This window comes from Lipotes vexillifer, unplaced genomic scaffold, assembly GCF_000442215.2.
Source record: "Lipotes vexillifer unplaced genomic scaffold, Lipotes_vexillifer_v1.1 scaffold12, whole genome shotgun sequence".
Lineage (NCBI taxonomy): Eukaryota > Metazoa > Chordata > Mammalia > Artiodactyla > Lipotidae > Lipotes > Lipotes vexillifer.
The window spans coordinates 4,094,084-4,118,953 of NW_006796716.1; the positions used below are offsets into that span (position 1 = coordinate 4,094,084).

The 24,870-nt window shown below is 57.8% G+C and overlaps 3 protein-coding genes across 3 annotated transcripts; 2 read left to right on the plus strand and 1 right to left on the minus strand.

The window, feature by feature from the left end:
• Positions 1-6,526: 6,526 nt before the first annotated feature.
• NAT16 (N-acetyltransferase 16 (putative)) lies at positions 6,527-8,138 on the plus strand. Its single transcript, XM_007472280.1, is given in 7 exon segments — positions 6,527-6,631; positions 6,718-6,840; positions 6,842-6,943; positions 7,561-7,701; positions 7,704-7,922; positions 7,925-8,035; positions 8,037-8,138. Coding segments are annotated over 7 exon segments (903 nt in total).
• A 7,323-nt stretch (positions 8,139-15,461) lies between these two features.
• VGF (VGF nerve growth factor inducible) lies at positions 15,462-17,275 on the plus strand. Its single transcript, XM_007472135.1, is given in 2 exon segments — positions 15,462-16,407; positions 16,410-17,275. Coding segments are annotated over 2 exon segments (1,812 nt in total).
• A 2,185-nt stretch (positions 17,276-19,460) lies between these two features.
• Positions 19,461-24,740, minus strand: AP1S1 (adaptor related protein complex 1 subunit sigma 1). The gene is made up of 5 exons (XM_007468827.1): positions 24,670-24,740; positions 22,631-22,809; positions 21,887-21,995; positions 20,778-20,915; positions 19,461-19,508 (listed from the first exon to the last, which is right to left on the minus strand). Exons 1-5 carry the CDS (start codon positions 24,670-24,672, stop codon positions 19,461-19,463), a joined length of 477 nt encoding a protein of 158 aa, XP_007468889.1. The 5' UTR covers positions 24,673-24,740.
• Positions 24,741-24,870: the final 130 nt, after the last annotated feature.

Here is a 24,870-nt window from a genome sequence, read left to right on the forward strand (position 1 = left end):
CACTGCCTTCCTCGCTCCCCACCTTCCGGAACCCCAGTCACACTTCCTGGCCTCCTGTCTTCTTCTAAGTCCTTCTCTTACTCCAGGCCCCCATCCCTCCCGTGGACTTCACTCCTCAGAGAGGAGGGGTCTTGCCTCTCATCTCCCATCTAACACCTTCTCACGCTGGCAAGATGCTCTCCCTAAAACACTGTTTTCGTCATGTCATCCCTCCCGTTCACTGGGACCGGGTCCTCATTGTCAGAAGGTGTGAACTCCTCAGCACAGCATTTGAGGCACCACACAAACAGAGCCCTACCCTGTAGACACACAGGGTACCAGACACACAAAAGTGCTGTCTGCTTTTGCCTGGGGGCTGCATCCACCGAGACGTGGTCTTTGTGCAAATTAGACAAAGAATGTTCCAGGTTGGGCGGTGACAAACATTTGCTATGGGATCTTCTCTTTGGGGAAGTGCCGGTGCCACGTGCACAGAGAAGATGGATCACTAAACTGCCTAAAGGATCTATTGTATTTTCAAGAGCTCTGGACTCCACAGTACAAAGCCGTCAAGGTTACTTGTCCCATTTCTCCTGCCGTGTATCTGGATAATAACCCCCAACACTGTGTGGTTTCTCCTCCTATCTGGAAGAGTCTAACTTACAAACATATGAATATATGGCTTAGGAGCACAGCTCATTGCCTCCTGGCAGGCCCTCTTCCTTCCCTGCCATTGTCCATGTGGCCACCAGAGGGCAACGTCTACTCACAAGGCCAATCTGTCACTCTCCTGTTTAAAGCCCTCCCCTGGCTGGCCAGCCCCTGCCTACAGGATGGGTGCAACCCAGAATTGCTTGTTCTTGCAAAGCAGGCTGTTTCTCAGCTCTGGGCTTTGTTCAGGCTTCCCCTTGCGCAGGAGGGACCCTGCCCTTCTTTGTCATCTGGAGGGGATTTTTTTTTCTTGCCTCACCCCGTGGCATGTGGGATCTTAATTCCCAGACCAGGGATCGAAGCAGCTCCCCCGCCCCGGCATTGGAAACACGGAGTTTTAACCACTGGACCGCCAGGAAAGTCCCCAGAGGGGAATTTCTAAGATGCACTTCCCTTGACCAGCCGATGTGTCAGGCTGGTCCAGGGCATCCTCTGCTCTGCATCCACGTAATGCTTCCTGAAGATGTAGCACGATCCTCTGTGTCGCTTTAAAACATCAATTTATCAAAAAAGTTGGCTAGCTTCAACATTAATAGGGGCAATAACAGCATTGGATTGCACCACATTAAGCCTGTTTAAAATCATTGGGTTCATAACGGTCTGAAAGTAATAACTGATCACCGCTGAAGGATGCCGAGGAACCACCACATTATTTGAACAGTTAACAAATAAAGGGAAAAATGTAAGCATTTATCCGGTCTTTCCTTCAACAAACTATCTCTAAGGGTAATCATAGTAGAAGAGAACAAGTTTCCTTTTATAGGCATTTTCCAGCTGGGGGGGGGACCCCAGAAAGACAGATTAAGAATATCACAGTTTTGTAACCCCTAATAAATGATTGGATTTAGGTCAAACATCAATATTTGATAAAATTTCAGTAAGACAACCATATTTGAGCCTTTGAGGGAAGAATGCAACACCACCTATAGCTTGGACATGAAATAACTGGAACTTTGGGAAACTTTCAATTCTGATTGGTTGAGGAAACTAGTGGGTGAACGTTGGACCAATCCAAGCGTTTCTGGTGGCAGAGGGGAGTCTTCTGGTGAAAGAGAAGGAATCGGGGGTGTGATCACATCTCCTTTGGGCCACTAGTGACTTTTTCCTCCAACACCTTTAACTTTTGGAGGTCCTTTCCCACACTGGAATGTATTCCACCTTGACTGCTGCTTTGTGAGATGCACAGTGTGTTAGCACTTTCAAAAAATCAGAAATGGGGGGAAGTCTTATTTTTAAAAAAAGGTTGAGTGACTTATTTATTGGCCTATTGGCCTTGAAGTCAAGAGATGACTCTGACCCCTTTAACTCTTGGGGTGGCTTTGTGTGTGGAAGTCCAGGAACACGATCCTCCATCTTTTCACATTAGCACAGCCAGTGGGATTACCAGGTTATGGAGTGATTACCTTGGAAAGTATAAAACTGGGATGAGGTAGGTGAGAGGTCAACTTCTGTGGGAAACGGGGGGTATGGGAGCTGGGCAGGAACGAGAGTGGAGACAAGGGGGTGGTGCCCCATCCTCCGCAGCACTTTACAGGTTTTAAAGGACGTTCACATCCATCCCTTTCCTGGTTCCTTGCAGGTAGAACTGCAGGTGTTTTTGTCTCATTTTATGGGGTGGGGAGCCCCCAGGAGTTAAGAGTCTGGGTCACCAGCTTGTTCAGAGTCAACAGCAGAGCTGCAGCCACTCCGGTTCCGGGTCTGCACTGCGCTCTCCCTCCCACCCTTCGTCCACCCACCGAGTTAGCACGGGTGCCCAGCCGTGTGCACAGAGGTCCGTGTTCTTGTACTCGGGTGTCCCCAGGTGTACATTGAAGTCTTTCTCTCTGCGTGCTGCCCCGCGGGGGCCTTGCTGCCTGACGGCAGGTGAGATGCCCGCGTCTGAGTTGTCCGCGGCTGAGCGGAGCTGAGCCTGCCAGTGCGGAGGGCGGGGAGGGGGGCGTGAGGCTGCTCGGCGACCCCCGGGGAGTGGTGGCCCGTCTGACCCGTCTTGGCCTTGCTCTGCTCCTTTCAGCTCTTGGCTTCTGCCACTTGGTGTCTCTACCCTTCCTGATCTTCATGGGTTTCCAGTTTCCTCTATCAGTTTCTCCGACCAGGTCCCCAGGGTGTTGGGCTCCGCGTCCCCTTTCCAGCCGCTGTTACTTGTCTCGCAGCCGGAGGTCAGAGAATGGGGCTGACGTTGCGGGGGGTAGGGGCGTGGCTCCCGGAGAAGGGGGACTGGGCGTGGGGGGTATTCCCGGACTCAACACAGAGATGCTGCGGGCGTGGGGCCAAAACTAAGCCAGCAATCAGGCCCGTCCACCGACGCTCAAGACGCCTCCCCACCCTCAGTCCCGCCTCCCACCGGGACAAGGGGCGGGTTCTCGTCTGCAAGGCTAGAGGCCACCCAGCAGCGCCCACCTCACCGCCCAGGGGCAACTCCGCTTTCCCAGGCGCCCCGCCACCCCACCGCCTGCCCCCAGCGCCCGCCGGCCCCCGGTCGCAGCCTAGTCCGCTCCAGATCCGCGCCATGTTTCCTCTGCATCACTGGGGTCTCCTCCCCTCGGCCGAGCCCGAGCAGAGCAGCGGCCGCGCGTACCGCGCGAATCCCGAAGCTCTGGGCGCCCGAGCCCGCGTGCAGGACTGAGCAGACTCGGCCTTCGCATCGGAACTCCGAGTCGGGACCGGACGGCGGCGGCCGGGTCCCCGCGCGTCATCGGAATTTGACCCTCGGAGCTCCGAGGTGACCCCGCTCTAGGTACCGTTCGCTGTCTGCGCGGCCGGCCCCGATCGGCTTCTCAGCAGCCAGTCCCTGGCCCTGGCTTGAGGGAGGTAGGGGGGCAGCCAGGCCTGGGGACGGGGGGCTGGCATGCTCCTCCCCCGCGGGATGGGGGCAGCAGAAAGCCACGCCCCTCAGGGGAAGAGAACCTCTGCGCCCCCTACCGCCCAACCCATCCCAGCCCCGCGTCCCAGATAACTTGAGACCCGACTTCGCCCAGGTGTTCAGAGGCGCTTTCCCTCCGCCTCCCATCATCATTTGGCTCCCACCTGTCCCAGTCTGGTGGGACTGGTGCCCAGGGGGGCCCCTGCCTAGTACACAGCTTCGCTCGTGATCTCCCTCCCGACTGCTTCCCCAAAAGACCGGGGACCACCCTCCAATACAGCCGCCCCTTCTCCATGATCGTGGCCCTCTGAGGCAACCCCTCTCCCCAGTTCGTTGGTCCATCTTCCTCATCCGCTGCCCCTGCCCCTGCCTCACTTCATCTTGTCTCCCTTGCCTCTGCTCTCAAGTCTCTGTTCTCTTCCAGCCTCTGCTGATTTTCTCCTCCCCGTGACCCCTTTCCCCACCGCACACCACGGGGAGAAGGGGGTGTGTCAAGCTGCTTTCTATTTCTGGTCTCCTTGGGGAGGGGGCGCGTGCTAGGACTTGTTTGGCATCTGCTGTGCCCTGTGTCACGAGGTGTCATGTCTGTGACTTGGTAGCCGTGCCTCTCCCCCATCCCGCATCGTCTCCAGGTTGCCTTGGTCTCCTTTCTGCCTCGGCTCCAGTCCTTTTCGCTCTCTTCTTCGGGCGCTTTGTGTAGCTGCGGTCTCTTTGACTCCGCCTCTCCTCTCTCTGCTTCCTCTGCTCCGTGTTCCAGCTCAGAGAAGCTGCGACCTCAGGGCCATCAATATTTCAGGTGTGTTTGGTGGGGGATGGGCTCCCGGCATGCCCAGCGATGACTCCAATCATTCTCTCGCCAGAGTGGATCATTCATATTTATGAGATTGAGAGAAAGGATACAAGGATGATAAGGAAATGCTGCCCCCTTTCCTGGAGCTTGGTCCAGGAGGTGATTGGACTACATTTCCCATAGTGCCCAGGGGCACAGGGCTGCCTCTGTCTCTGCCTAGACACCTAATGGGAGTTAGAATTCAAGGAGCCACGTTGGAGGGTGGGAAGGGATCAGAGTGTGGAGCAAGGACTGTGGGGCCAGCCGGCTGCTTTCGCTTGGCCTGTTACCCCTGACCTGCTTTGTTCCCAGATCCCACCTCCTCCAGGGTTGAAGGACCTTAGAACTTTTACATCTGCCCCAAAGGGAATAGGAGTAGAGTGCCGGGGAAGAAAAGATGCAGGGTGAATTAGCAAGTTCCCCGTTCTTTCCTGTGACCCTGGGAATCCCCTCGCCTTACACACATCTTTATCTGAGATGCAGACACACTCTTTGGCAATAGTCTCCCCATCTTGAAAGTAAGAGGGAAGATGGAGCCTAATGTTTGCACCTGGTAGGATGTGTTCCGGTCTACAAGTTGCTCACATTCTGCCCCCTTATGGGGGCAGTGGGGAATTGCTGGAATATCCCTGAAGTACCAGCTTGTATGTTCCAGGGACCCATGAACAGCTGATGAGGTTGTCTGGAGATCCAGATGGGAGCCACAAGCTAACCTGCTCCTCTCTGGGACTCATCATCCCCAGAACCTGGTGCAAGTAATCTGACTGAGCTCAGTTTTGGCATAGAAATTATTGACGGTGGGGAGAGGGCAGTGGGGGTTCCTCCCGCAATCTCATCTCTGCTTCTGAGTCAGCTTAACCCTTAGCACTTGGAAACTTTGACTCCTGCCAAGGACCCAGTCATGCCTATCCTTGCTCTTCAGGCTGGGGTCGGAGATCTCCCCACTGGCCCGAGATCCAGGAAAATTTAACTTTTAGCCCGGCTTTGTCCAAGCTGACTCACCTTAGGCAAGATCTTAACCATCTTGGGCCTTGATTGATTTCCTCTCTGTGAAAGGAATGGGTTGAACCTGATGGTCCCTAGTGGCCATAGCAGGGGCTCTAAGATCCTCTGAGCCTGTGTGTCTCCCTGCCCTCTGATGATACTGGCCTGAGCTGTCTTACCTCACCCCAGCTTACCTGGGAGAGCCTTAAGCCTAAGAATTAGACTGAAAAGAAAGAGGGAGATGGAGCCCTTGTTTTGAAGCTTGTTTGTATTGGAACCACACTGTGCTTACATAAGCCACGTTTGTGATATGGAAGCTAAAATTATCCCTAACCCACCCCTTGGTGCCCCTGCTTGTCCCGTCTCCTAAACCTAGGTCATGTTCTTGTAAAAAAAAAAAAAAAAAAAAAAGTCTAATCATCCCCAAATCACCCTCCTCAAAGTAGCTGGTATGTGTGTCCCCTGGGATGTTGGTTACTGAGGCTTATGTAGGTTATGTGAGTGGACAATTCTAATTGGCTGAAAGAGAAAAGAGGGGATTTGATTGGTTGATTTGGTTGGTCTGGAGGAGAGAGATCTGGAAACGAGGAGTCATCCGGACTTGGGGACGGGCCTTTCTCTTTCGCCCTGTCTCTGGGAAAAAGAAGAGCTGGATGCCAAAGGGGTACCAGATCCACAGGCCATTGACCCAAAAAGGAAACTCTGAGTGGGAGATGAAGCAAGGATTACAGGAAGAAATTTCCCAAAAAGAAGAAAAGAAGAGAGAGAGAAGGGCATGTGGATCCAGGGGCCCAGCCAGTGAGGGTGTGTGGCAAATGTGTAGAACTCGGAATAGCGGAGGAACCTGACAGCCTCTGTAGTTCAGAATTCCTTTGATGAGTTTCTGGGGGAGGGAGCACAGAAAGAGGGGAGCAGACAAGAGTGGGTAGTCTGGGGTTGGGAGCAGCTAGAATGGGGTCTGCACCCCTGAGTAGACTGAACTCTCGCACCAAGAGGGCCTGAATGCAGGAGCAGCTAAGAGATGGGCTCCGGGGCGGAGCTAAGAGGAAGCTGGGAGTAGCAGGCTCCTGGGAGTGGACCCAAAGAAAGGGGGCGCGGCGAGTGGGCAAGGACCTGATACTCAGGGTTCTGAGCATCTCAAGAGGTGGAAGAGACGCCCGCGAATGATCTTTCTGCGGGCTCTTGAATCCAAGACCCAAGGGCTGAGGAGAGCTGCCTGGGCAGGCCCCGGGTCTGGCGCCCGGGGTGGTGACGACAGAGTGCTCAGCGTGTGGGAAGAGGCGAGCCCTTTGAACGGAGAGCCCTGGCAGGGGCGAAGGCGGGGCGGGGGCCCCCTAATGGCCTCGGTCCGCAGATCGCCCTGGGGTCGGTGCACGTGATCGATGCCGGGGAGACGGCTCTGGTGGATGGGCTGCGCGCGGCGCCCTGGGAGTGCGGCAAGGGCGTGGCTGGGATGCTGCAGCGCTTCTGCTCGCAGCTTGGTCAAGCGAGGGCACCCGGGGATCGAGGTGGCACGACTCATCCGGGACGACCAGCTGGGGTCCCGGGAGCTGAAGAAATACCACCTAATCACCAAGCAGGTGAGAAGGACAAGGGAGCTCGGATGGGCGGGCCTGTCCCCGAGGGGCCTCCGGGCGTTGTCACCCTACATGCAGCCAGTCACCGGCTCTCCTTCGCTGCCGGCTCTGCCGAGTGGGGGCGCCCATGAGCCCTGCCCTGGGCCTCCCAGTCCTTACCCAGGCCCTTTAGCCCAGGGAAAGTCAAACAGCTCCCGACTTCCAGTCTTTAAATCCTGCATCCTTACTCCAGGAGGCTGGAGCCCAGGCGTCCCGACTTAGTGTCCCCGCCTCTCTTCAGGGACCCAAACATCCTAATCTGAGCCTTTGTCCTTCCCCTCCGTCTCCCTCATCCTACTGACTGATCAGCTTCCCTCGCTTCCACTCTTGGGGTCCACATCCCCACGACCCTGACTACTCCACATTGATCTCCACTCTCCTTGGGGATCCAGGTTTTCGGAGGCCTTGCCCCTGGTTCCTGCATGCTCTCACATACCCCACTCCACGCGGCCCCGCACGGTCGGCCCTCGAGGGGCCCAGGTGGGAGCCCGTGGGTGTGAATGTGGGAGTGACGATGCCAAGAGGCGCCGGGCTCGCAGCCCTCCCGCTGCCCGCCCCGTGCTCACTCGTGCCCCCCGCAGGGCATCCTTTTGGTCCAGCTCAACGTGTCGGCCCTGCTGGAGGGGCTGGGCGCGCGGCTGGCGGCTCTGTGGGCCTCCGGCGCCTTCTCGCCGCTGCCCACGGAGGCCGTGTCGGAGGCTGGCGGCGACGTAGCACGCCTCCCCTGCTGTCGCCCTCTGTGCAGCGCGACGTGCTTCCGGGCGGGACCATCATCCAGGACTGGCAGCCCTACCGGCCGAGCGAGAGTAACTTGAGCCTGCTGGCGGCCAAGGGCCTGGAGTGGCGCGTGGACAGCCGCGCGCGCCCGCACGCGCCCCTCCCCATCCCACCTGGCGGCAACGGCACGTGGCGCTACCTCAGCATCTACACCTTCGGCAGCGACGGGGCGCGCAGGTTCAGAGCCAGCTTCTGTGGCATCTGCAGCGCCAGGCCCCGCGTCTCGTCGACCTCAACGTCATGTGCCAGCTCTTCCTGGCGCCCCAGCTGTGGTTACAGCTGGCTGATTTCTGCCAGGCTGGCTGATTTCTGCCAGGCTGGCTTGGGGCTCGAGCTGGTCAAGGGTTATACCGAACAATACCTGCTGGAGGCCTACATCTAAGGCCTCTCCAGTCGGAGGGGAGAGAAGATGCGCTTTAGACCCACCCCCTTCCTCGTGTCCCCCCAAAGCCCCGCCCCTGCTGTTTTCAAGCTCCGCCCCCTCCCCCTGCCCTCGGTCCTCGGCTCTGCCGCCTACACTTACCCACTGTCCATCCTTCCCTTCCCTTTTCCCCTTACATCTCTGTCTGCCATCTTGACTCTAGCGCCCCCAAACGCAGTTGCCCACACCCTGATCTGAACCGCCGGGTTTGGGGGAGCCACTCGCGCTTCTGTTGTCCACCCATTCCCTTTCCCTGCCAAAGAATGGGTTCCTTCACAGCTTCAGAGCCTTTCCCTGTCCGTGCCCCAGCCTGGGAGTGTACTCTGCCCTTTGTGGCTTCTCCCTTCTGCCCCGTCGTGGATGGAAGCCGGCAGAAGTGTGTGCAACGCCCAATACCCGGCCGGGAGCACAGTTGCCCGATACGTATTAATCTTGTAACTCCCGATCTCTCTCAGGCCCCCAGAGCTTGCCCTCTGCTGCTCTCTTCACCGTCCTCTCAGCCTCCCGTGCCTGGACCTCTCTTCGTTCTCCGTTGTCCAGTTGTCTGCCCCCCCTTCCCCTCCTCCATGATCTCTTCATCACCCGTCCTGTGTGTAATATGGAGAAGGACCTGTAAAGGAAATAGGTTTATAATGCCCCACCCCCACTTGGCCCCTGCTTACGCTCTGGTGATGCACTTTTCTGAGGCTGCCTTCTCTGACTGGGGTTTCCTCCAACTTTGCACAGTGGTGCTATGTTGCAGGCTCCCTTCCCTATGCCCCCAACCAGGGGCCCAGAGCAGGCCTGTGAACCAGAGGGTTCTGGGTGGAGAGCCTGGTGTAGTGGAGGGCAGGTCCCTCAGCTTGGTGCGAGGCTGTCTCCTGCTTCTACCCGGGGCTGCCTTCTAGCGCGACTGGAACCCCCTCCTCCAGATATTTCTGGACACCCCTCCCATCCTCTTGTTCCTTTATGCTTTTTGTGGACTTTGACAGTCTTCTATTTAAATGCAAGTAGTAACAGCTGCATTTGCACAGCGATGTCTCCTACACGGGATCCTCACATCTCCCGCAGAGGGAGGAGAGAGAGGCTCAGAAAGCCTCGAGTGCCTTCCAAGTGGCTCACAATAGCTGGGAGCCTGGCAGAGACTAGAAACCAGGTGTCCCCAGCCCAGAGCATACCTCAGAACCTCACTGTAGCCGGAACTTCTTGGTGGACAATGGACAGCGAGCACAGGGTTCGCTGGGGATGGAATCAAAGACATGGACAGAGGAGGGCGCCAGGAGGTGGAAGAAGGTGGACAAAGCAGACAGCCGCTGCTCCCCTCTTTCCCCCCGTTCCGGCTGTGCTTCTGTGCCTTGCTTGGCTGCCTCCTGCACCTGACCAAGCTGCCCTCCTCCCTGTCACTTCAACCACGGCTGTATTGCAATAAAACGGGCCCTTGGCCCACCTTCTGTGTCTGTTTCACTTCTTCTCGGTGGGGAGGGATGAGCTGCATTGTCCTCTCCCCCTTCCCCAGCAGCCTGTATCAGAGAGGATCTCTAAGCCCTGTGGCACTGGGGCTAATGACTTCCTGGAGGGGAGCTGGGGAGGGCTGCTGGCCGTTGCGCGCCCCTACCCCCCACACCAGCCAAGCGGCAGAAAGAATTGATTGCTCAGAACCGAGGCGGGCAGCGGCACGGCGCTTGGACTAGCCCCCGGCCTCGCTTTCCCCTGGACCTGGGAGTCTGCTGCTGCTCCAAATTCTTGCTCTCTCGCAAGTTCCCCTTGGCATCCAGAACCAGCCTGCTTCATTCCCACGATCCAGGCATCTAACTCCCAGCTCTCGGCTCTCTCGCGGCCAGCGCCCTTGCTTTCTCCCCATTCCTGGGTGGGCACCGCAAGGAGCGGGAAGAGGTGGAGGGAGCCTGGGCGCCGCCCCGCGGGAGCCGAGCTCCGAAGCGGCGGAGACTGCGATCCCGAAAAGTACCACGCGGGGGCGCCAGGACGCGTGCGGACGCGGGCAAGGCAGCGCAAGGTGGTTTCCGTCCGTGTGAGTGTGTCCATGGGCGTCTTTGTGTGTCTGTGTTTCTGCACATGTGTGTACGAATCAGGGGGTGTCTGGGTGGGATATAATCGGGGCTACGGGCCTGGCGTACCCCAGAATCAGGTACTCCAAGTGGCTTCTTGACGAGGAGGCGCTTGATAGGTTACTATGTACGTGTGGATGGGGAAGCAGGGGACTGTGTGTATCGTCGCGTATGTAAGGCATAGCCTGTGAGTCTTGGATTTTTGAAGTTACATCCCTTTAGGGCTTTTATGCCCTCCCACCATCCTGTGTAAAAGGAATCGAGGGCTCTCAACCTGAACCTCCATTACACTGGTCACATCTTCAGCATGTGCCTGGACAGGTGACTCTGCTGGACTAGGTGTGACATTGTGTTTGTGTAAGTGGGTGTGTCTCAGGCTATCAGTGTAACTCTGAATGATAGTGTTGTGTGTGTGTTTGTGTGACAGGTGGATGCTGGAGGAGGCTGGTTCAGGATTATGGAAGTACAAAATTTCCTTTCTCCTGTTAGCTTGTGGATACCACCTTCAGGGGTGTGTGTGTGTGTGTGTGTGTGTGTGTGTGTGTGTGTGTGTGTGTTCCCTTCTCAGTCTTTCCAGTGGCTGTCTCTGTGTCTCTCCTCATCTCTGTCTCTTTTCCTCTTTCTCTTTTCCTTTCTTGGTGACTCATCTCTGCGGCTTTGCCCTCCCCCAGCTTGCTGGGTCTCCCCTCCCCCACCCAGGAGTGGGTGGGGGTATGAAGGAATGGGACCCTGGGACTAAAAATCAGGGTGAGCACCCCTTTATTACTCATCATTCCCAGACCCACCAGTGGCCCGTAGCCCTATCCCAGTCCCCTTCCCAGGACTCCCCACCCTCCTGAACTGGGGTGGGCAGGGGATAGGCAATGATGTGTTCTAATGGGGTCATTTCCACGGGGTTCTTCAGCACTTTCTTTCAATTCAAGGTGGAGACCCCTGCCTTTCTCATAAAGTGCCCCTCCCTGCCTGTCCCCCCCATAGCTGACGCATTGAAAGGCTGCAGAGGTGAGTCACCGGTTGCGGGGAAGGGAGGAAGAGAGGGGAGGGGAGCTGCGGGGACCCCCAAGCCCCTGCCCTCTTTTTCTTTCCCAAACCTTCTCAGGGAAAAGACCCAGTGCTCTGCCCCCTCCCTTGGTTTTCCAAATCTTCAGCTTGGATCATTCCTTGGTTGGACCCCATCTTCTCTTACTACCCTCCTGGAGAGTATGAGAGGTTCAGAAACAAAGATAAAGAGACGGATTTACACAAACATCTCAGAGCAAACACCAGGCATCCATCCCCTCCTGGTCCCCTTCTCAGCTTTGCCTTTCCCAGCTCTGTCTCTCATTCCTCTTTCTTTCCTGCCATCTCCCTCCTCTCCCAAACCCCAGGAACCTGTCCCCAGTCCAGCTCTTTTCCAGAAGCCCCTAGAGGCAGCCAGGTGTGAAGGGCACAGCACATTTTTGAGAGGTGGGGTGCGTGTGAATGAGCTGACCCAGGCAGGGAACTGGGATAGAGAGAGGCAGAAACAGACCCAGAGATTCAGAGTCCATGCAGACACAATCCAGATTGTGGAATCACCAAATCTATTGCCCTGGCTTCCATCTCACTGCCCCCTCCCCCATGTCATACTGACTGAGACTCTTGGGATGTCGATTTCTGAGAAGCTCCCCTGGACTTCTGGGCGGAGTGGAGGAGGAAAGCGTTGGGGAAGAATGCAGGAATACGGGAACACTCTAAAAAACGCGGGGCAAGACTTGAACTTGGGGGCTGCAGATGAGTGGCTAGGATACTGAGGCTTTTCTGCGCAGAAATCTAGAGGTGAAGGTAAGTGGGGGAGGGGCAGGAAAGATCAAAAGCACATAGCAGTCCACATAACCTGTAAGATATATCAACTGACATGGAAGGACCCAGGTAAGTGCACAAAGACACACGTATTATGGACACACCAAGCCAGGCACAATTTTCAGACACCAGCAGATACCCAGACTGGATGCACTCAAACTCCCAACCGCACAGGTATACAGGCACTCAGAGGGATCAGGACCCACACACACTCACACTTACAGAGACACCTGGAAACAGGCAAAAACACAGCTCCGCAGATTGGAAGAGAAAATTACATATTTAAATCGGAACACTACCATGCCCACCCACTCTCTAGCTGATTAAATACACAATTGGGCCCCCAGTTTCCATTTCTTTTTCTTTCCCCCTATGTTTCACTAATCTCGGGACATACACAAACGCAATGCACACGTATGTACATGCATGTGCACATATACGAGCCCACAGGAACACAAACAATTTCTCTAGATGCCCATCTCCCTCATCTCATACTTGGTCTCTTAGCCCCATCAGCCTCTCAGGCTGCCCCCCACCACCTCGCCTCCCTCCCTCCCTCTTTCCTTCTCTCTTGGGTGGCTTCCCCTCCCCCCACCAGATGTCTGAGCCATCTCTCTCTGATTCATCCTCCTCAGGAAGGTAACGTGACCCCCCCCCCCATTCCACTGCTCTCGGTAACCAGGCAGGGAGGATAAAGGGGAGTGGGTTGAGGAGGAAGACGAATGAGGGGAACCCATAGGGGCAGAGGGATGTCCTAGATAGTCTGGGGAGGGGATGAGGCACAGTCTCAGGTCTGTTGCCCCCTCCTCTCCTTCTTTGGCGTCTTCACAGTCACCTTGGTTCTCCTTTTTTGTTCTCTTTAGCCTGATGCTTTACCTGTTCCAGACGCCTGCCTGCCGGCCGGCCTGCCTCCCCCTCCCGCCCCATCTCTTCTCTTTCCTCTCTCTCTTCTCCCCACCTCCTTCCCCGCAGAGCTGATGGGCTTTCTTCTGGGAAAGTGGAGCCACTGATGGAACAGAGAAGCCACTGCTGGCTATAGAGGGAAAGCACGTGAGCGTGTGTTGTTTGTGTGTGTGTGTGTGTGTTTGTGTGTGTGTGTGTGTGTGTGTGTGTGAGAGAGAGAGAGAGAGAGAGAGAGTTTGAGAGAGGAGAGGATAAGGGTCAGTGCTAGGAAGAGATGAGGAAGGGGTTGAGGACTGGCTCTGAAAGAGTCTCTGAGAGCCTGACATACAGCTCTGATCCCGGTTTCCAGAGTCTTAGGGCGCGGGTGCCCTGTGTGTGCCCACAGGCACCCGTGTCCGCAGTCCTTGTGTGTCTGGCATGTGTCATTCCACTCCCCCGTTTCCCTGCCCACGCCCCCGCACAGCTCTCTGCCTGCACCGCAGCCCCCCTCCAGCCTCCCTCCCTCCCGTTCATTTCTGCAGTGGCGGCTCCCCTTGCCTCCCTCCCCTCTCCCCTGTCCCCCTCCTCATTTCCGTCCTCCCCCACCCCCGCCCACGGCTGGTCTCCCTTCACTGGACCCGGCTCGCTGATGGATTCTCTTTGCGCAATCTGTGCGTCATCGCCCCCCATCCCCCCGGAACCTCTAACTGTCCAAGCCCCCAATCCCAACCCCTCTGGCAGGAGATGCGGACGAGGGGTCTGGTGGCAGAGAGGGGCGATCTCTGACGTTGCACTCCCACCCTCCACGCCCCCCTCCAACGCGTTTAAATCTTCCCTTTAAGCAATGGAGAGAGATGGAGTTGAGTCACCCCCCCACCTGCGCACCCCCCTCCCCACCTGGTCTGCTCTCGTCCTCCAAACGTCCTTTGGGGGGTAGCAGCGAGAGGGGAGGAAGCAGGAGGGTGGTGGGGAGAGGTGGTCTGAAAAGGGGCCAACAGAGTCAGCTGGACAGAAGGACAAACACACATTTTTTCTCGAGACACGCACAGACCATGAACAGACACGACACAGAGGCACACACATCCTCAATCTTTTCCCTATCTCTTCCAACTCGGATCCTTTCCGACAGGATCACTCAAGCCTCAAGATCCACCCATGTGCCCCGGCCCAGAGCCCGCATCCCGCACCGCAGATCCGCGGACAGCGCCCGCAGGCGCGCAGAACCATCCCTCCTCTCTCAGGTTCACGCCGTCCTTGGGCGTGTTCCCCACGCACCGTGCAGTCGGGGAATGGGGAGTCTGGCCCCCTCCTCAGTTTGGGAATCCTTCTCTTCCCCCTTCCCAGTGTGGATCTCCTATGGGGCCCAGTCAGACGCTGGGAGAGCCCCCACCCTATTCCGCTCGTCGGGCTCCCGCCGCTGCAAGTTGCTCTGTAACCCACCCTCCCGCCTTGCAGCCTCTCTGAATCCACCCTTCCATTCATTCTGCCATTCATTCATTCATCCTTTTCTCCTCGTCCCTCCTTCATTCATTCATAGCCCCCCTGCCCCGCCCGCTTCAGCATTTCATTCATTCATTCCTTCATTCATTCATTTCCCTGGTGCCAGGATAGCGCACACCCCTCCAACCGAGGCCTGCAGCGCGCAGGCGCGGGCCGGGAGAGGCACGCATCCTCCAATCGCTGGGCGGCCTCCCGCCTCTAGGCGCCCGCCCGCTTCCCCATGAATGAACATTGACGTCAATGGGGCGGGGCGATTCCCACGTGACCCCGCGCGCTCCTCTTTATAAGGCGGTAGCGGCGCGGGCGCTGTCCAGCGTGCTGAAGCCTGAGCGAGCGAGTCTCCCGGAGCCGCGCGGACCCAGCTGAGCCCAGCCCACTGGACGCCAGACCTCGACCATCGCTCGTATCCTAGCCACCGCTCGGAGCCGAGGCGGACGAGTCCCGATCTTCCCCTGTCCCCACCCCGCCCCGACCCTCCTCTCCACCTCCCGCGTCGTGGCACCAGCTGGTAAATACTCTGCTGTCCGTCCCTCAAACGCTCAGCAGCCGTGGGCGTGAGGGAGGGTTCTCTCTCCCCCAGTTGGGAGTGTTGAAAACACAGCGGGGAGCCCCCGGGAAGGGTCCCTGGTAAATGGGGGAGTCGCCGCTCTTCTCTTGCTGCTGAAGTCGCCCACGCACCATCCGGGGAGTCCTGTGGGGAGGGAGCAGAGATTTTTTTTTTTTCCCCGTATCCTTGCTGCTTAGTACGTGGGCGCTGCCAGTGAGCTGGCTCAGGGAAGGGGGGCGAGGAGGCACCGGGGGAGCAAGGGTTGCAGGCGTTTTCCCATTTACACGACTCCAGAGATCGGCACATCTTCCTCCTTTGCTCCTAAACGTCCCTTTTCAGGGTAAGGTTAGGGGGATAAGGGAAGCCCCGGCTTTCCTGATTAAAGGTGGGGGAAGGGAATATAAAATCAGAGAGCGGAAAATTCTTACAGAAACCCTCTCTTTCTTTGGTCACTTCTATTTTTTCACAGTCTCCGGCAGCCCTTCGGTCATGAAATCGCTCAGGTTGCCGGCTCCTGTCCTCCTCTGCTTCCTTCTACTGACCAAGGGGTTGGAAGCAGCGCCCCCGGGGCACCCTGAGGCTCAGCCACCTCTCCCCAGCTCTGAGCATAAAGAGCCGGTAGCTGGGGACGCAGTGCTCGGGCCGAAGGATGTTAGCGCCCCAGAGGTCCGAGCCGCTAGGAATTCAGAGCCGCAGGACGAGGGAGAGCTTTTCCAGGGCGTGGATCCCCGGGCGCTGGCCGCGGTGCTGCTGCAGGCACTCGACCGCCCGGCCTCGCCCCCAGCGCCTGGCGGCTCCCAGCAGCGGCCAGAGGAAGCAGCAGCAGAAGCTCTGCTGACCGAGACCGTGCGCAGCCAGACCCACAGTCTCCCAGGGCCAGAGACCCAGGCGCCCGCGGCCCCGCCTCGCCCTCAGACTCAGGAGAATGGTCCCGAGGCGGCCGACCCCTCCGAGGAGCTCGAGGCGCTAGCTTCCCTGCTTCAGGAACTGCGAGATTTCAGTCCGAGCAGTGCCAAGCGCCAGCAAGAGACGGCGGCAGCAGAGACGGAAACCCGCACGCACACGCTGACCCGAGTCAACCTGGAGCGCCCCGGGCCGGAGCGCGTGTGGCGGGCTTCCTGGGGAGAGTTCCAGGCGCGCGTCCCGGAGCGCGCGGCCCTGCCGCCGCCTGCTCCCCCGCAATTCCAGGCGCGTATGCCCGAGAGCGGGCCCCTTCCCGAAGCCCACCAGTTCGAGGAAGGAGTGTCCTCCCCCAAAACACACCTAGGTGAGGCACTGGCACCCTTGTCCAAGGCGTACCAAGGCCTGGGCGCTCCCTTTACCAAGGCGCGCCGGCCGGAGACCTCACTCCTGGGCGGCTCTGAGGCGGGAGAGCGCCTTCTACAGCAAGGGCTGGCGCAGGTGGAAGCCGGGCGGCGGCAGGCGGAGGCCACACGGCCTCCGACCTGCTGCTCCAGTATTTGCTGCAGGGCGGGGCTCGGCAGCGCGGCCTGGGGGGTCGGGGGCTGCAGCAGGAGGAGGAGCGAGAGACCGAGAGGGGGCAGGAGGCGGCGGAGCAGGAGAGACGCGGCGGGGAGGAGAGGGCGGGGGAAGAGGATGAAGAGGCGGCGGAGGCGGAGGCGGAGGCGGAGGAGGCGGAGAGGGCGCGACAGAACGCGCTACTGTTCGCCGAGGAGGAGGACGGGGAAGCCGGAGCCGAAGACAAGCGCTCCCAGGAGGAGACGCCCGGCCACCGACGAAAGGAGGCCGAGGGGGCAGAGGAGGGCGGGGAGGAGGACGACGACGACGAAGAGATGGACCCGCAGACAATCGATAGCCTCATTGAGCTGTCCACCAAACTCCACCTGCCAGCGGACGACGTGGTCAGCATCATCGAGGAGGTGGAAGAGAAGCGGAAGCGGAAGAAGAACGCCCCTCCCGAGCCTGTGCCGCCCCCCCGGGCCGCCCCCGTCCCCACTCACGCCCGCTCCCCGCAGCCCCAGCCCCTCTCCCCCGCCCCGGCTCGGGACGAGCTGCCCGACTGGAACGAGGTGCTCCCGCCCTGGGATCGGGAGGAGGACGAGGTGTTTCCCCCGGGGCCCTACCACCCTTTGCCCAACTACATCCGGCCGCGAACACTGCAGCCACCCGCTGCCTCGCGCCGCCGCCACTACCACCACGCCCTACCGCCTTCGAGCCACTATCCCGACAGGGAGGCCCAGGCGCGGCGCGCTCAGGAGCAGGCGGAGGCAGAGGAGCGCCGGCTGCAGGAGCAGGAGGAGCTGGAGAATTACATCGAGCACGTGCTGCTCAGGCGCCCGTGACCAGCCCCGGCCCCGCCCCCGCGCGCCGCCGCGCGCGCCGCCACCCCCCTCCGTGTCGCTCCTTTCCCCTCTCAGTGTTTGCATGCGCCCGGCCCCGCCCTCGACCGCCGCCCAGCCCCGCCCCCGTCCACCCCTCTGCCCGTGGGCCGCCCCGCCCCCGGGCTACGCCGGGACCTGTCAGACCTCTTCGTGCGTCGGAAGCCCGAAATCCCAAACTCACTCACGGGTGTCTCGGGGCCAGCACGGGGGGGCGGGTAGTTTGTGCGAGTTCCCTGCCCCCGCGGGGCCCCGTCCCCACCTAGTCCCTCTCGGGATGTCCCGGTCTGAAACCGGAAAAAGGATTTCCAGTTAACTGTGTGAAGAAATGTCTGTCTCCCTCCCTTTGGGCCTCCCAAGAGCCTCTCCACCCTCTCCGGATCGCTGTGAATTTACCCCTTCTTTCCCAAATCTGTTGTAAATACCCCTCACGGAGGAAATAGTTTTGCTAAGAAATAAAAGTGACTATTTTATTAGGACTTTGTTCTCGGTTATTCACCCGTCCCCTTGGGCCTGCGTGGTCCTTCCCAAGGGGCGGTGAGGGAAGCGCCATCCACAACACCCATCTCCTCCTGCTCAAAAGCGAAGGTTGAGTGATAGAACCTATTTCAACCGTATTCGGCGTGGGGGGGGGGGGCGTAGAACAGGCGCATATCCTTTAGGAAACCCTAAATTCCACTTCCAGCTTGGGGGTTAAAGTCACAGGTCCCCAGGCCCTGGCAGAGGGATGCAGAGCGGATAAGGTGCCGCAGCTCTGAGCCACCTAGTAAATCCTTCTTTGCACGATCTCAGGGCCACCTAGGCAGTGCTGGTGGCTCCCACCACCCCTGCTCTACCTTACCCACCCACCTCCCTTAACTGCTCCCTAAATTCCCTGGTCCTATGTACCTCACAAGACATACGGGGAGGAGGGGTTGGCGGCCTCGGAAACATCCTGCTTGTAACTGCTTCTCAAGCCTTTTCTAAGCATAGAGGATGGGATAGATCCTTGAACTCTTGAGTCTCCTCCCCAAATGAAACTAAACCAGGTGAATGACCACAAAGAAACCTCAGAGGAGTGAAACCACGTCCCCAGGAGTTGCTCCTCCCTGTCTGAAGGCAGCTCAGAGAGCTGGAGGCACCTTGGTCAGCGGTCACTGAGGTCACAAATCTGTTTTGGGGGAGGAAGGTGCCAGGTAAAATACAGGACACTCAGTCAAATTTGCATTTCAGATAAACAATGAATACATTTGCACAGGACACACTTATCCTAAAAACATTATTCATTACCATAACAAATTGAACTGGGTATCTTCCTTTTTTTTTTTTTTTTTTGGCCTTAAATCTGGCAACCCTAGCTCCAGGGATGAGTGGAACGGGCAGTGTTGCTTTCCTGTCCTGACTGATCGCAGCAGCCCTCCTTCACAGAGCCTAAGCCAGGCAAAGTCCAGAAGTGCTTTTCCTTTTATTTTGGAGGAAAAGAAAAAAAAAAATCAGACACTTTCCCCACCCCACCCACTTAGCTCCTGCTTCACGGGGAACTCAGAGTGAAGGAGGGACAGGGCCCAGTCTTCTGTAAAGCCTACCCTTCCCCCAGCCCTCTCTTCCCTCAAAGTAGCAAGGTTAGAAAAAAATTAACTATGTTACTCCTCCCCTGGAACTGAACGGAGGCCCCACTGCAGCCAAGAAGGAAGGGGAGGAGACAGATGAGGGAAAAGGACTTCCCTCTGGAGACACGGAGGTCCCCCTCCCAGGCAGAGAAGCTGCCCTGGCTGGCTGCGGGGAGGGCTGGAGGTAGGTTATGGGGCAGCGAGAAGAGCCCTGAAAACCTTTTCCCTTTAACCTGACATATTTATATATTTACAGTTATAAGGGTGGGGGGGAGTTTGGGGTGACATTAGTTCTTCAAAGGCAGGGGATGAAAGCCAAATAGCACCCCCGACTTGGTCACATTTTCCTGCCTCCTAGCTCCTAAAACCTTCAGTGGGAAAAGGGGAAACAGGAGGTAGGGGGTGGAGGGAGGGAATGTTTGAGGGTCCTGAGCCCACAGCTCACTGCAAAAGAAGGTGAGGCAGCAGAGGATGGGCAGCTGGGTCCCACCAAGAAAAGGGCCACTGATGCCCTGCCTCTCCACCAGCTCCCCACATCTCCAGGCGGCCCCGGGCGGAGGCTAGGCCAGACCCATCTCCTCCAGCACACTGCGTGGCGACTCATCCTCCTAAGGCAGAGACAGACAGAGGGTGATGTGGAGACACCAGGAGAGGCAGACAGAGTGAGGGAGTGGAGGGTGGGCAAGACAGCAATCGTGAGGACAGACAGAGAGGGGGAAGCACAGAGAGACACGGGGAGGGAAGAGAGAAGCCAACGTGAGCCCAAGGGTGGAACAGCTGGGGACCCTTCAGGGGAGCTCTCCAGCCTCCCAGGAGCGCCTCCCAGGTGCACCCCCCAGAGCCAACCATGGCAAGGAGTGGGGTCCACGTTGAGTCCACCACCACCCAGGGAACCCAAAGCCAGGAGCTTGGCAAGCAGGGGGCTCGGCCTTATTATCCGAAGGGGAGGGAGTAAAACTGGGACTGGGGGCTGGGAAACTGGCTTTCCCAGGGCTGGGGGTGGCAGATGGTTGGGTGCGGGGAGGGAGTAAGAAGTTGGCATCAGGTCCCTTAGGAAAGGTGGACCAGACTGCAGAGAGATGAGTCATTAGGGTCTGAGCAGAGCAGTAGCAACAGGGTGGGTGTGTGAGTGCCAGGGCACGTGTGTATGTGTGCATGTGTGTGTGTGTGTGTGTGTGTGTGTGCGTGTGTGTGTGTGATGGGGGAGCTGGACCAGTGAGGTGGCAAGTTGGATTCTGCCCTTTCTCCTTCTGCAGGGATGAGCCCCCCCCACCGCCCCCCATCTCTCCCCCTCCTCAGAGCCAGCTCAGGCCGGCTTGCTCATCATTGCAGGTTCCGGTGACTCATCTCCCTGCACCAAGGCTCAGCAGTGGCACAGCAGAGAGGGGGCAGGCAGTAATGGCGTGAGGGCGGGGGTGCCGGATAGAAGGGAGAATCAACAACCAGGCGCCCTCAACCCCAACCCCCAAATCCCCAGAGCAAAATTTTGCTTCTGAGAAGCAGAGCCTTTGAGTATGTGTGTGTTTTAAAAAAAGAAAGAAAGAATGACCTATCATGTGCCCCTTCTCCAATTCTCTAAGCAACCCTAAATGCCAAGAGAAGTGTGGGACAAAGGCGATTTGGCTGGGATGAGATACCCTGGGTCTTGGGAGGAGGAGCGGGGAACTGGCACAGGCGGCCGTCCGCCACCCCCACCACCTCCCACCCCGAGCAGTTAGGGCTTGAGGGCCAGCTGGCCAACCAGGCGCCTTGGGGGCCAGACGCCACAGGGAGGGTGGGAAGGGGCAGCTGGGGCCCGCAGGCAAGGTGTCCAGAGCAGGGAGGGCGCCCTTGGCCTTGGTCCTCTTCCTCCTACCCCTCACCGTCCCGGCCCGTACCTCCTGCAGCAGGTCCGCCTGCTCGATAGCCTTCAGCACACTCTTCTTGGAGGTGTCCTGGACGTCGCCCCCCATCAAAAACTCATCCAAGATGAAGTAGGCCTTCTCAAAGTTGAAGATGATGTCCAGCTCGCAAACCTGGGAGGAGGCGGGGGGAGGCAGAGCTGAGTGTCAAGGTGCATCTCCACCCCACTTCTTTCTCATCACGGTTCCATGGCCTTTGTGACCACTCCTGCCCACCTTGGGTTCTTGCCCCAGGTCTATGTCCTCCCAACCCCTAGGCCTTAGTCCTTGGTTCGGCTTTTCCTTCTCCTTCTCTTGCCTCTTTCTCTGTGATCATGAAATATTAGTTGCTCTAGTCTACTCTTGACTCCTGTTACCTTCCCCCCAAATCTGCGACACAGCTCCTACCAGAGGCTGGGCTAGCTTCCCTCCCTAGGCACTGTGACAGGGCAGGGAAGGAGATTCTGGATCATGGGGTAAATGACTTCAGTTCCAAGCAGCATTGTGACACTAACCAGCTAACTCTACATGTCATTTAATTTCTCTGAGTCTCAGTTTTCTCAACTGAAAATGGAGACACCAACACCTACTCATAGGATGGAATGAGGAGCAAACAGGAGAACCTGAAAGCACTGTGTAAATTATTAAGTGGGATACAAATTATGGAGTTATTACTATTCCCCACCTAAGATCTGAACTCACTGCCAGTGCCCAGACTATAGCCCAGATCAGTTAATTCAGAATCTCCAGGGGTGAGACATAGGCATCGCTATTTTTTAAAAACTCTCCAGAAGATTCCAAAGCAAAGTCAAGGTCAGGAACCACTGATAAAAATCTGAACATGGCCTCTGTCCTTGTGTGAGAAGTTTGAGCTGAGCTCTAGATGGATTGACTAAGTGGCAGATTCTGGTCCCCACCCTCCTCCCCCGGGCTGATTAAGGGGCATGGCTAATAGGCTTAAGGCTTAAAGAGGGAGATTAACTACTGTTCTCACTGTTCCAACTTCCCCTCTCCTGAGTCTTCCAGGGCAGAGACCGGAAGGATCCCAGAGTTTGGTAAAAAGAGGGGATTGCTGCGTATAGAAATGGGTGGATGGGGAGACTTACGCTGCCAAAGTATTTGTCCAGGAGCTCCACGTACCGGTGGATCAGCTCCAGCGTGATAAGCTCATTGTCTTGGCCCTCGATGGCACAGCAGAAGTAGAGGCTGGCATATCTGAGGACAGGGGCACAGGAGGGATGGCTGGGACGGCTGCTGGGGCTGCTTTGGGACCCAGGCATTTTGTGCCCAAACCTCTCATTTCCCCCCATTCCCAGTCTGTGCCCCTACTGGACACAGGCGGGGTGGCCCCAGGGTATGCAAACAGTAACTCACTCTGCCTCTTAGTGCCTCTCACAGACGCAAGCTCTTTCCCTCTCGACCTCTGACCTGTTCAGTTTGACTCAGCAAAAACCTGAGCCACGAATTCACCTGCTCAGAGGAGGAACTGGAAAGGGTTGGTGCACGTGTGTGTGTGTGTGTGTGTATGTGTGTGTTAGGAAAGTGGTGCAGGATCTATGACTGTTGAATGAGGCTGCCAGGGACGTGTGCAATAGACAAGATGGGGCCTTCGGGACAGAGGTAGGTGCGTGAAGTAGGTGGCAGGCTTGAGCAAAGCCGAAAGGGAAAAAGAATTTCTTCAAGGTGAATTTGGAAAGTAAAGGCGGCTGGAGTTCATCGCTGCCCTCCGGATGTCCTTAGCTCTAAGCTCTTCCTGACCTAAGGGACTGCCTATTTCTTGGCCAGGTGAACCCATCCCAGACCCCGATCAAGCAGGATCCAGGCAGGTCTGAAAGTAGGTGGGGAGTCACCTCTTATAGACAACTTTGAGGTCCCTCCACTCCAGGAAGCTGCACATCTTGGGCTTGCGAGCCAGAACAACCTGCATGAGCTCCCGAACCATCTTCTTTCGCTCCTTGTCTGAGGTGGCCAGGTACCATTTTTGTAGCCGCAGCTTCCCCTGCCGGCTGAACAGCAGCATAAATCGCATCTGGGGGTTGGGGGGAGTCAAAGCAAGGGTCAGAGATTTGGTTCTCTGAGCTGGTTTCCTCCAGAAATACACAGCCCCAAACTCATCCCATCTAACTGTTCTCTACTCACAGCTCCTACTTTCTTCAAAGCATCAGCCCTTGCTGTCAACTCTGGCTATTCACACCAGCAGGTGCCTTTCCTTGTAGGGGGTGTCAGAGCTTCTGAGTCTGTCATTTGGGTTCAAACCCTGGCTCTAGTAGTGGAGTAATTTGCCTTGGGCAATTACTTTATGTCTCTGGGCTTCAGTTTCTTGGTGTGTAAGATGGAAATAATAAAAGTACCTACTTTCCCGAGTTGTTAGGTGGGACTGAAGGAGTTGATACGTGAAACAGTGCCTGACACGTAGAGAGCACTGTAACAACACATTAGGTGTCATTTTTATTATTTCCTGACCTCCTGTTTCTTAATCCTGTTTTCCAAAGGTGGGTAAAATGCTATCGCGGTGACAAGCAGCCCATAGCTGATGTCAGAGACGTCTGCTTTCTTTCCTGCTCTTTCTATCCACCACCACGCTGAAATCAGGTATTTTGTTCTCAAGAAGCTACCACAATCCTCCACCCCATCCTAGCCATACACCCTTGCTGATGTCCCCAACACACTGCCCTCCAGTGCCAGTCCTGTGCTCAGGGGTATTCTTCACGTTAGCACATGGTATTGGGAACCCCGGATTCCACCCTCTGCTCTCCTCGGCCCTCCAGGCATTTGGCCAGCCATATTCCTCTTTTCCTCCTTTTAGGGTGCCTCCTGCTGGATGCCCACACCTTCCCAGATACCAGGTGACTACTTTCCCTTTCAGTCCCTCAGTTTGGACACAGCCATTCAGGGTGGCTCGTCGCCTAGGGAATGTTTGTGGAACAAGCGCGGGGGGTAGGGTGGGGGGTGGACTGGGGAGTGCAGAGCCCTCCCTACCCCGGGCAATCACAGCTTCCCAGTTCGGGGGGTGGGGTGGGCGGGTCCGGGCCACATCCTGGAGTCATCTCCCTCTCCCTGGAGCTCTTCTCTCCGTGTACATTACCAGGGCCGGAGTTCTGGGTGTGCGGAACAGCACTAGTTTAGACGGCTAAGGATCAGAACTCGAGAGAACTGGGGGTTTTTTGGTGGCGGGGAAGGGGAAGCGCTGCTGGCGCGGCAGGTGGTCAACAGAGGGGCGCAAAGGAGCCGTGTGCGGCTACGATGGGGGGTGGGCCGAGAGCAGGAAGACGGAAGGCCCGAGTTCCGGAAAGAGGATGGGGTGGGGGCCGGAGAGCCAAGAGCACCGGAACCGGGAAGCCAAAGCCTGGGTCCCCGAGAGCAAAACCTCGAGCCCACTTGGCTTCCCCACCTCACCCCCGCCTCTAGGTGAGGCAGGACGTCCACTCCTCGGACCCGGAAACTATCCCCTCGCACACACCGCCCTTCCCGCCGGCCGCCGCTGCTCTGGGCTGCACGTGGACAGAGGGTCTCAGTGACCTGCGACCCCCGCTGCCTCCCTCCGCCAACAGGCCCCGGAGCCCCCATTCCTCGGGCGACTTCCCTGCGGCAGTGGTTGGGACCCCTTGGATCGCGACCCGCGCGCTCCCCCTGGCTCCGGACGGTCCCGCTGCCCCCTAGTCACCTCCCTCTCTCCCCACAAATGCGCCCCCTCTCCGCGCCTTCTCCCTAAAGCCATTTCCAGCTGGTCTTCCTTCCGAGGCCGGCTAGCCCACCCGCCCAGGTAAGTGAGGGCCTCTGAGGACCGGAGGGAGAAAGAGCGGCACACACCGAGGGCGGCCCCAAGGACCCCTGCAGGTGCAGCCCACGCCCCTCGGTTCCCCCTCCCCTCCCTCTTTGCACGGCCTACCATCCTGCAGCCTCCGGCTCTGCGCGTCCCTCTTCGGCCACCGTAGGCGCCAGCTCCACTCCCGTTCTTATCCTTTTGCCTCCTTCCCTCCCTTCTCGCTTGAAGCCCCGCCCCGTCCGCCGCGGTTCAGAGAACCAAGGCTTTGCGTACTGCGCAGGCGCCAACGCTGCGGAGCGCGCGGGCGGGGCTGGAGGTGGAGAA